Raw genomic sequence first — 12,205 nt, 5'->3', positions numbered from 1 at the left:
AATTTAGAAATGTACTAAATTACAGAAAGATTGAAATGAAAATTAGAAAATAACTCACATTTTATATCACAATTTTTGTAAAAAGTATATAGATAAAATAATAATAATTACAATTATATAACGTATTCACCGAGACAGGGCGGGGAATTGGGATGGGGGAATATAATCTCCATTCCCGTCTTTGTTTAGCCAACGGGAAAAAAATTATCCTCACTCCCTCCCTCATTCCCCGTCTTGTTCAGGGGGAGGGGGTTCCTGCGGGATAAATGGACATCCCTACCTTGGATGATCAACTCAAGTGACTAGAATTGGCAAAAATCCCTATGGGATGGGATCCCTGTGGCTATCTACCCCGATCAGGACAGGGAATCCCCGATTTGACCAGAGATGGGGTTCGAACCAAGGATACAAATCGAGTCCCCGTTCAAGGACGATATCTCCATCCCGAATATATTTTATTAATATATATATAAATCAATAGCTTAGCTATTGTTTTCTTTTTTCTTTTTTTTTTTCTTTTTGTTTACTTTTTTTAGTTTTAGTTTATAATATAATTATTTTTTAACTTTATATTAAAATTACAATAAAAACATATTTTTAATTAGTAATTTAAATAAATAATAATAATAATATTAATGTGTTTTCTAACATATTTACAATTTCATTATAAAGACCAAAATTTAATTGACTTTAAATAATTAACTAATTAAAAATAAAAAATATAAATGGAGAATTTTTTCCGGGGGACCCGATCCCTGAATGGGGATTCCCCGACCTCGACTCCCTAAAACGGGGAATGGGATGGAGACGGGAATTACATAACCCCACGGGTGCGGGATGGGGTGTATCCTCGACCCCACCCCGCCCCGTTGACAACCTTACAAGTGACAATTACATCTGACGACCAACACTAACATTCACTCAAGAGACCAATTCCAGCAAAGGCCACCTTTAACGAAACCTTTAATGTAATCCTATTTTATGTGAACATGTGAATAAACCCTTACTTAAGATCTGCTTGGTAGCCCAACCCCAGTTAGGTTGGGTGGGTAAATTGGCTCATGTTTGTTGTGCTAATAAAAATAAAACGGTGGGTTTAATAACCCATCATTTATCACTCTCATTCGCACCCATTTCCCCATGCATTTTTATCACTCCTTCAACTCTCTCAATTACTTTGTCGTTTTCGTCTTTCTCATGCGTCTGTTCACATTTACTCCTCTTCTCTCATCTTTTCTCTTCTTACATCGTCTGGTTCGTCTTTCTCATCTCATCTCTTCTTTCTCTGCTTGGCTCGAGTTTTATTTTCCATTTTCTTCCTTAACTCCTCTTTTCTCTCTCTTTTTTTAATTTTCTTTTTATGGCCGTTTTCTTAGATCTACTAGATATGATTTTTTTTTTTTTTTTTTTTTTAAATTTGACTTGGATTTTTTTTAAGATTTGACTAATTCTTCTTCTTCTATTACCTTTTGCGGTGATGAGTTTTGGATTTTATGTCCTGAGTTTGGATCTATATGTTCGTATTTTGATTCCTTTCTTGACTTTGTGTTTCAACTCTATTTGGTGACATTTATTTTTTTTATGAATATAGTACTTTACAATGTCTAAAAATATTTTTTACTTCCAATATATATATACTTTATTCTCTATTTTTCTTTTACCGAATCGTTTCTAGGATGAATTTAGAACAACGTTCCTATTATTGTTTCACTAAACAAAAGTTCAACGATATATTTTAAACAACTTATCCCTCGATGTTTTCAAATATTAAATAATTCTAATGAAATAGTGGAATTTACAATTATGGCTCAATTTTTTTTTAGTTTGTACAAGAATGCAACAATAATAGTAGAAAAATAGCATTATCGACTTTTTGATTTCTTATTATCAAAATTAATTAATGTATTGATGGTACAAAACCTGCTTTTATTTATTAACAATTTGAGTGTTTTAAAGTGCTATTACGTAGAGCTTGGAACAACGATTGTGACACATTTGAACTACCCAAATCAGAGCTCAAATGAAGAAGATATAGGCGTAACGAGCTTAACGAAAAAATCTCAAGTTGATGATGTGGCATATATTTCTTTTTTCTTTTTTTTTTTTTTTATCAAAATGGCCCAATTGAAAGGTGCCACTTAGTGCATGGGAGGAATGACACATGATGGACTTTTGGTTTTTGGATTGATTTTAAAATGAAAATGAATTTAAAAAGAATATGAATTTAATATTATTTTAGGGATCATGTTTTAATGATACTTTTGGGACAGATAGTATAACATTTGCCTTTTTGTTGGGTTTAAATAAATGATTTAAATAGATATATATATTTATATATATTATATATTATTGCTTGTGTCTGATGTCTAGTTTAGTTTACAATCCCACAATTGATTTTTCTTTTCCAAGATCCAATGGCCAAATTAAATGTGGTTTTTAATAATTTTCTCTCCATTTAAATTTTTTTTTCACCAATCATGACAACAATTTTTTATTATTTTTTTTCATCTTCTTCATGAGGGAGACATTTTATGTTGTGAGAACTAATTCATTGAATGCTAAATTTGTAAATCTACTCTTCAAGAAAGTTTTTCTCATATTATTCTTCATTTTCAAATTCATTGTAAGGGTTGCTCTTGGTCCCTAAAAAGAGTGGTTGTAACAATTTGATCCTCAACCATGGAAAGGATCGAGTTTGTTTTTACTCTCGAAAAAAAAAACATTGTAGCAATTCAACTTTAAGCCATGGAAAGAGTCAAATTCGTATGACTTACTAGGTGGAGCTTAGAAAAGTGATATAGGCCGGTTATGCCAATATCCTATTTAATTTTGTAATTAATTTATTAATATATTTCATTGCACAGAATTAATTGCTATAGTTTGTTCTTGAATTTGTTTATGTCAATTTATTGACTTTTTGAATTGAATGTATTTGCATAAAATTCTTGTTTAAATTACTTTTTTAACAAAAGTGTGTGCTAACGTTAATCTTTGAGAAGCACATATGCATTGAATCTCAAAATATAGCACAGTCAATTGTGGAGGCACAACCTATTTGGAACACATCTCGCTCTATGTCATCCCAGCTCATAAGATGTCAGACTGCGATCCGAGAAACACACTTGTCTCTCTGAGAAACACCCCACAGTCCGAGACCCAAATCATCTCCACACGAGCCTCCCCCCGCCCCGCGCCCCCCCCCCGGCCTTTCACAACCAAGACATCTCAAACCCCTCATCTCTCACCTATCAAAGCACTTTTCCATCGGTTCCTTACAATTAAGTTTTAATTCATATTCTACAAATTGGCCAAAAACTACTATCTAATTGTTGGTTTTTTTGATTTAAATTGTAAGATTTTGGTTTTTTTAAGAAGATTAACATTTAAGTGTCATCTCTTGTATTTAAAATAATAACAATAGTTTGATTTTATGACACTAATCATTTCGTTATTTTTAACTTTTATATGATTAAGTTGGATTTTGAATGAAATAATCGCTTCTATTTGAGTATTCAAAAATTGAATTCAAAATTTTATGTTTAGTATATGAATAATTCATAGAGAATTTGTTACGTTTTGAGAATGGAAAAGAATTGAAAGTTTTTTTTTGTTTTTTTTTATTTTACTTTTTTTTATTTTAATGTTTAAAATATTTTTCTTTCAATTCTTTTCCATTCTCATTTTTTTAGAAAAGTTAGAAAAATATTTTCAGTATTAGAAAATTAAAATCAACAATAGCAAAAAAAAAAAAAAAAAAAAGGACAAAATCGATTTCATTTTGAAAAACTACACTAGATACCCCAACTTAACTCATTTCAATTTTGCATTCTAGACACAAATTTTCCGACTCAATTCAACTTAACTCAACACCTCAAACATAGACAATAATTACCAATTCAACCTAACTTTACATTCAAAACATAAATAATTTAACTCTCCAAACAATAATTATCAACTCCACTCAGTTTAAGTCTGTGCTTTTTATTGTATGTCAAACGCTCCCTAATAGGTAGATTTTGTATCTTGTAGTTGTAGAATACCATTTTCATTTAGCAATGAATAGTATTTTGGTAGGAACTTTTTTATTAATGATTTAAAGCTTTTTGGGAAAATGAAATTCGACCAACATTTTTAAGACAAGGTTTTCTAACCATTTGCTGGAGTAATCAAGCTTTTCTGTTTTTTTTTTTTAATTTTAATTATTTCTTTTCTTTTCTATTGTAATTCTACTTCTAGCTCACTTTCTCGCTTTAGTCCTAATTATAACTTTCTAGTTTTAGCTCATTTTCTAATACTTGCTTTGGTTCTTTGACACTTTCTTAATCTTATCATTGGAAAATTTCACAAAATGACCCAAAACCCAATTTTTTTTTTTTTTTTTTTTACCAATGACCTCTTCCTAAAAACTTTTTTACCACTAACCTTTTGTCCATGCGAAATTCCAAAATTACCCCAAGTTTTAAAACCTCCTCAAATCGCACCACATTTCTTCTTCTTTCAACGATTTCTTCAGCCCTTCATTCAATATGCATTCAATACAACACCAACATTCCACCAAAATATTTATTCCTAACTAATATTCTTCCAATAGCATTGAAGAGAATGGAAGGTCATTCTCAGTATTCACTTTCTGTCGAACTCCCCACAAAATTCTCTCATTATTCTCTCGTAGCTTTATCTCAGAGTTTCAGTCCAACATCTTCGTTGATCACTTTCATCGTCAGATTCAGAAACGGAAAGAATGTAAGTGATATTCTATGATTTCTTGTCCCAAATCGCTTTCATAATAAGTGTCATTTAGCATTAAATGAACGATCATACAGTAATATATACACAATCATTCATTATAATATAAACGATCATTCATAAATTACTAGACGATTGTTTGTTACAATATAGACGATCGTTCATAAATTACAATACGATCATATAGTAAATTATAAACGATCGTGTAATAATTTATACACGATCATTTAGTAAATTATAAACGATCGTGTAGTAATATATACACAATCGTTCATAAATTACTAGACGATTGTTCGTTACAATATAGACGATCGTTCATAAATCACAATACGACCATATAGTAAATTATAAACGATCGTGTAGTAATTTATCAACAATCGTATAGTAAATTATAAACGATCGTGTAAACATTTATAAACGATCACATAGTAATGTATAAACCATCGTTCACTTATCAATGATTTGTTTATCCCATTGTAGATTAATGACGCTACTTTGCATCTTTGTACGATTTGGTGGGGATTGGGATGAGTCCGGAAGAAATTATGTTGGTGGTCATATGAAAGGTCTGAAAGTCAGAAATGATATAAAAAAGTCGGTAAATTAGTGAGTATGATGCACCAACAACTGAATATCGATTCGAATATGTTTGATATACACATCAAATGTTGCTACAATCACTTGGTCCCGGCTCCCCCAATTGACAACAGTCGACGATAAAGATCTTAGCTTCTTTTTAGAAGGCAATGATGCATCCCAGGTACTGTTATTTGTATCAATTACACCTTGTGAAAGTCATGGAGTACACACGGACAATATGTACCTGCATTGCAATCCAACCAATCAACCCCTTTTAACCAGTCAAAATTATGGGTTTGCAATCATTCTGACATACAATATTCATACCATATCTTCACTTGATGATCATATTGAGCCATATAACTTGAGGGATGACTAAAGTGAAGCTTGGTTTAGTCAGAATAATAAACCCAGATGTACTTCACAATTCGATACTGAACATGGATATGGACAATCTTCAGGACTACAATTTTCAGAACAGTGAACCCAAATGTACTTCACAATTAAATAGTTTTTCTATACGACCGCTTAGTTATTTGTACGCGATCGTTTAGTTATTTTTTTTGGGCAATTGCTTAGTTATTTCTAGACAATCGTTTACATATTCTTAAACGATCTTGCACATAATCTTAAATGATCTTTTACTTAGATTTGGGCGAGTGCTTAGTTATTTATTTGCTTAATTAAATGTACAACAATTATATTCTACAAATTTAGCACAAATTTATCTAAACGATTGCATAACAAAATCTAAATGATTGCATAACAAAACCTAAACGATCTCATAACAAAAACTAAACGATCGCATAACAAAATCTAAACGATCGGTTAACAAAACACAAAAGATCGCATAACAAAAACTAAACGATCGCGTAACAGTTTGCTAAATGACCGCATAACGCATATCTAAACGATCACGTAACAGTTAACTAAACGATTGCATAATAGATGTCTAAATGATTGTGTAACAGTTAACTAAACGATTGTGTAACAGTTAACTAAACGATCGCACGATATAAACCTAAATGATCCGATCATTTAGTATTTTCTATACGATCGCTTAGTTATCTCTATCCAATTGCTTAGTAATATCTAAATGCTCTGTTAGTATTCTTTATCCGATTGGTTAGTATTCTCTCAACGATTAGGAAATGAACGAAATAGAGAGGGACCCTATCGTTGTAAAATATTTGTAGAGACGCGCGTTTATCAAACGGTCTGAAGGCTTTTTTTAAAACTGTGATAATTTTGGAATTTCGCATGGACAAAAGATTAGTCTTAGAAAAGTTTTCAGGAAGAGGTCATTGTAGAAAAGTTTTTGGATTTTGGAACATTTTGTGAAATTTTCTCTTGTCCTCTCTACACTTGTTTGGCGTATGTAAAATTTTCATTTGTTGCTACTGATAGTCACAAATTACTCGTGGAAGAAGATTCGTCATTGCTGTCGTTAGAGGTAAAATATGGGGAAATGCATAGAAGGGATCTAGAGAGAAGATAAGAGGAAAAACAAATGGATGAAGATGTAGAGAGAGAACTAGAAGAAGAGTTGGAGAGAATAAAATAATAAAATAAAAAATTGAAATGGTTATGAAACCTTATGCTAGAGTCTCTGGCCCAATTTTTTTTATGGCCAATCTATTCCATAATCCGATTAAGTATTTATTGGCAAAGAAATTTCAGAACTGAAAAAGTGTTTGCAAATGAAGGAATTTGCAGTTGCAGAAGCAGTTCCGATGAGGTTCGAACAGCTTGGGCCTTAACCGATTTATATTCATATTCATCCATGGCTTTCACAGGCAGCTTTCCCAGAGCGAACGTCTTTTCCCCGCGGACTGCTGTACTTCGCTCGCCATCACTGCAGTCTAAGATCCGAATTGGGGTTCTCAGAGCACATCTCTGTGAAGACGATGACCCTTTATTCCTCAGTGCGAAAGAAGCTGCCTCTCTTCGGTTCATGGAGTCCCACCAAACGGGTATGTACCATTTTTTCAGTCCGACATTTCTTCGAACACTTGGTGTACACTGCAAGTAGTAAGTAGGGAGTCTAGAATCAGAGGAGTGTTGTGTAGCAGAGCATATGAAGTGATCTAGAAATCGTTGTTATATGCTTTGAAGTTGCTGGTGGAATAATAAAATACAAAGTAAAATGGAGTAAAAGAAACAAACATGTAAACAATTAGTTCAAGCCCTCTAGTGTGTATTGTATCTCTTCATATCAACCACCGATAGAATTCATATCAACCACCGATAGAGTAGATATTAATTGACCTGTTCCTCCAGGATATAATAATTCAACTGAAACCGTTTTGCAGCTCAATCTATTCTGCACTGGATGGTTGAGCTTAAAGCTTCACAAACACCCCTGTTTTGTCCAATTACTCTTAAAAGAGCAAATGAGAGAAAATTAGAAAGAAAGATAATAATGAGTATTTGTTATTTTTTGTTTTGAGAGAAAGGTAAGTGAAGTATTCATACTAGAATTATAGATCTAGAAAACTTAATACACAATAAATTTCTTTCACATACGTATTCACACTTATTTACTTCTTTTCATATCTGCTCTTCGCACTAATTTGATACAAGTAAAACATCAATTTACTACCTCATTAATATTAAAATGTAACAACAATTAGAACTCAAATTTCCATAATTTTATGTATGCAGATCCCCTTTTTGTTGATGAATATGCCGGCTGTTGGGCTACTCCTAATCCTCAAATCAACCCAAACTCTCACCATTATTGTGTTGCAACTAAATTCTTAGATGATAATTTGATTCAAAAAGTCAATCATATTAATGGAGTTAAGCAGGTATTAACAAGCAATTATTAGAAAAAAAGTGTTCAAATTTGCTTAGAACTTAACAACCATAAGTTTTTTAACGCCTCTAATATATGCAGGTTGTGTTGCTAACAGATGGAATGGATACTAGACCATATAGGATCCTTTGGCCCATGTCGACAATAATTTTTGACATATCACCTGACAATATATTTAAAAGAGCAGCTCAAGATTTGCAAGGTTTGTTCTCCCCAAGTTCTTTTATGAACAAATCTTTGTCTGACAATTCCTGCTAGCCTTGCAATTTGTTTAACATTTAAGGGTGTTTGGACTCTGAGTTGATTATTATAGTCCGTGGGTTATAAAAACCTATAAGTTATAATAGTATGTGTTTGGGATGCATAGTATTTTAGTGGTAGGAAATATTGAATACTGTAACACAGAGGGATTTTAAATAGTAATATTTAGTTAATTATAAGTTATAATAGCTAGAAACACCAACTATTGTAATTGGAACCCCAAACAGAAGTGAGTTAAAACTCACTCCACCCACTTGAAGTTGGGGCCCAAACACCCCATAACTATCTTAGCTATCAAAGTTGGAGCACATGACCTATATATGCTATTATCATAAATTGCTATTGGCCACTGTAAGGTTCATTAACATGATCTGCATGACCAAATTACATTGTCGATCAAATTTGAAATCTCTAGTTGAAACACATGACCAAGAATATCTGCGGTAATCAATAACTTAGATTTAAGCTGTAAGTTCATTAGCAAGATGTAATGTTCATGAAATCGATTGGGCAAGCAATATGTTCATGAAATTCAATGCAGCTATTAGGTTTATAAAATCCATTCTAGAATATGATTTGATGTTCTTGAAAATGTTTAGGTAGTGGGGCTAAGATTCCAAGAGGCAACTTTTTCTGTCATGTCCCATTGGAGTCCCCAAATATACCATTAGAAATTTGTAGTAGAGGTTTTCGAGGAGACCAACCGAGTATATGGGTGATGCAGGTGATGAACACTTCTTGTTCAATGAATGAAAGTAATTAAGATTTGAGTAGATTGGCATTACCAGTATGTGGATAAAGAATGGAGTGCTTAGTTTCTATTTTTCTTATTGTATTTCAGGGACTTCCTATTAAGTCATTGGTAGATTTTGAAGATGTTCTGTTCATTGTTAGTAGCTTGGCTATGAAAGGAAGTTATTTCTTGGGTGAATTACCTTCTTGGTTGGCTGAAACTGAAATTAAGTCCAGGGTTAGTTTGCTTTATTTGCATCGAGTAATATTTTGTCAATCTTTCAATTACTTCTCTGCCTTTGTAAATATATCCATTTGTATGATTCATATTACAGTCTAGTACAAGTACAATGAAGTGGATGGACAAACTTTTTATGGGCAATGGTTTTCGGGTTGAAACGATCGTCCTCGAGGAACTTGCAAAGAGATTAGGCAAGGAGTTGACATTGGAACCCTATAAGAATATTCCATTTGTTGCAGAACAATTGCGATTTTCAGACTCTGAGGTAAATTAGTTTGTTCATGCTGCCTATTTTCTGTGTGGCTTCTGCCAACATGCCAAGGACTCTAGTTTCATTGTGATGTTATTCTCTTTGAATTAGTGCTAAGAAAAATAGTCTTTATGAACTTATTTGCTTTAATCTTATTTGTTTAATTTGCTTTAATCTTATTTTTGTCAATACTTTGATATTTATCTTTGTATAGATAAGTTCACTTCATTGTCATCCTTACTGATGGATATATGAAATATGATCATTCTCAGATGGAAATTTGGAGGAAGGAATTCGAGAGGATTGAGAACGAAGGAGATGAAGAAGGGTTTGAAGAACTATGATTTTGTTCATAAAAGTACCAGTTTTGTTATTGTTTCATTGTTGCTAATAACTTACCATTGTGCCAACATAAGCATAGTTCAACTGGCATAATTTCAAAGTTTGTTTTTCGTTCAACAATTGCAGGGTGGGAAAACTTTTGAAAACGATGATAAGATGTGATGTTAGAATTTTCTCTTTCTACACACTCTCTTAATGATATAATAATATAATCTAAACCAAATTCAATTCAAAATTAACGCTATATAATTAAAACTAAGTTAAATTACAAATTTAGTGTCATGGTTAGGAGAGTTAGAATTTAGCCCTTATAGTTTTAAAAGTCACATTTTAGTCTTTATTTTGATAAAATCACATAAAAAATTCTATGGTTTGATAAACTCCTCATAAATGGTCCCGACTAAGAGTATTTAGGAGAATTTTACAAACTATATAGACATAATTATAATCATAAACTATAGGGGACTAAATTCTAATTTTCACCAAACCAAAGGAATCAAATTTATAATTTAACCTTAAAACTACGTACCTTTCTGCATTCTAGGCCGCATCTACCCAATAAAAATCTATCATCTAACACAATTTTTTTAAATATTTTTTTTTCACATTTTGTATAAAAAGGATTCTAAGTTGCACCTAATCATTATCCGTATAGAAAAATATAAATTTTATTTAGTTAGATTAGACAAATAGATACACCTAACCCAAATAACCTAATGTAGTTCTCCAACCAACCCTAATGTTATTAGTTTAAAGTGTATTTAGTTAGATTAGATATCTCATAGTTAAATTACTGACTAACTAACAATAAAAGTGTATATAATTTGGACTAGAAAACGCCTAAAGGATTCAGTTATAACCTATACGAAATTTCTAGCAAAAGTTCATCACTAGAAAAGGCTTACAGAAATTCTTATTTTAAGGTATAATTAGTCAAATTAAGAACTCAAAAAATCAACTACAACTATTTTTTCTAATTTGGCATATGACTTGGCAACCTATCAATTTATCCCATCAAATGCTTGAATATCTGCCTTTACGTTGTTAAACTAAGAAAGAAGCAAATTACAAGTTTAGTCTATGAACTTTTAACTTTGTGTCTAATTGATTCTCGAATTTTTAAAAATAAATCTAACAGACTTTTCGATGCAAAAGTTTAAAATTCAAAAACTTATTAGAAATAAGAGTTCAAGTTCAAGGACCTATTACACATATATATTAAAAAATAGATACAAAAAATTGAGAATTCAGACACACATTTGACACACACACATCTCGAGTTCTAGTTGCCGCCGCTTTGAGCTCACCGGAATTTGTTTTTGGGAAAGATTTTGGGTAAGTTTTGGTAATTTTCTTATAGATCTTGGATATCCACTGAAGTTATGGCCTATTAATTGGTTCTAATTCAATTTTTGAGGTTGGATTCAAAGTTTGAAGAACCTGTTGAAGACAATAATCAACTAAACAGAGCCAGCAGACAAATCAACAACTCAGCTGGTAGGAGCAAGCGAGAAAATTCAAAATTAGAAGATGAGGTGGAAAAAATTCCGAAAGGTTCTATAATCACAAACCTGTTAGAAAGAATATTCCTCCCAACCAATCGGAATGGAACATTTGTATTAATATTATTATTTTATTGATTTTGTATTTAATATTATTTACCCTATTGGTAGGGTTTTCTGTGTGTAAAAAGGTCAATAAGGCATATCGATGAATACAAGAAGAAAGTTTGGAGTTCTCTAAAATTTGAATAAGTTTGGAGTTCTCTAAAATTCGAATTACCTTAAAATTCAACTTAGTATCAGAGCTTCGAAATGGCCAACGTTGGATCCTCCACAACCTCGACAATAGCTACTGGAATCACGTTGTTTAGCAGTCATTTGTTGAATCAATTACTTGATTAGATCACAACGATCAAACTGAACAGAGGAAATTATCTTCTTTGGAAGACCTTAGAGATGTCGATCCTTCGTAGCTATCGTTTGGAAGGACATCTACTCGATACAAGCCCCTGTCCACCAACATATATTGAATCGACAGGGGGAAATACCAACATCAGTGATGGCGGAGATGTCGCATACGCTGGAAATACTGAATCTGTTACCACCAGCAGAGCATCAAGCTCAAGGTCGACTATGATTGTCAATCCCCCGTACGAAGCATGGATAACCACTGGTCAACTTCTACTCGGATAGCTCTATAACTCTATGACATCGGAAGTTGCAATCCAACTCAT

General features: G+C 32.2%; 1 protein-coding gene across 1 annotated transcript; it reads left to right on the top strand.

The window, feature by feature from the left end:
* The first annotated feature begins 6,699 nt into the window (after window positions 1-6,699).
* LOC150037275 (O-methyltransferase 1, chloroplastic-like) lies at window positions 6,700-10,152 on the top strand. The gene is made up of 7 exons (XM_090312491.1): window positions 6,700-7,298; window positions 7,990-8,135; window positions 8,225-8,345; window positions 9,004-9,128; window positions 9,246-9,374; window positions 9,472-9,642; window positions 9,900-10,152. The coding sequence occupies exons 1-7, from the start codon at window positions 6,923-6,925 to the stop codon at window positions 9,969-9,971; spliced, it is 1,140 nt and encodes a 379-aa protein (XP_090168617.1). The 5' UTR covers window positions 6,700-6,922; the 3' UTR covers window positions 9,972-10,152.
* Window positions 10,153-12,205: the final 2,053 nt, after the last annotated feature.

The sequence above is a fragment of the Benincasa hispida genome, chromosome 3 (genome assembly GCF_027475165.1).
Source record: "Benincasa hispida cultivar pf3 chromosome 3, pf3_genome.v1.1, whole genome shotgun sequence".
NCBI classification, from domain to species: Eukaryota; Viridiplantae; Streptophyta; class Magnoliopsida; order Cucurbitales; family Cucurbitaceae; genus Benincasa; species Benincasa hispida.
Note: the sequence above shows the minus strand (reverse complement) of the source record. Positions and strands in the feature narration are given on the sequence as shown.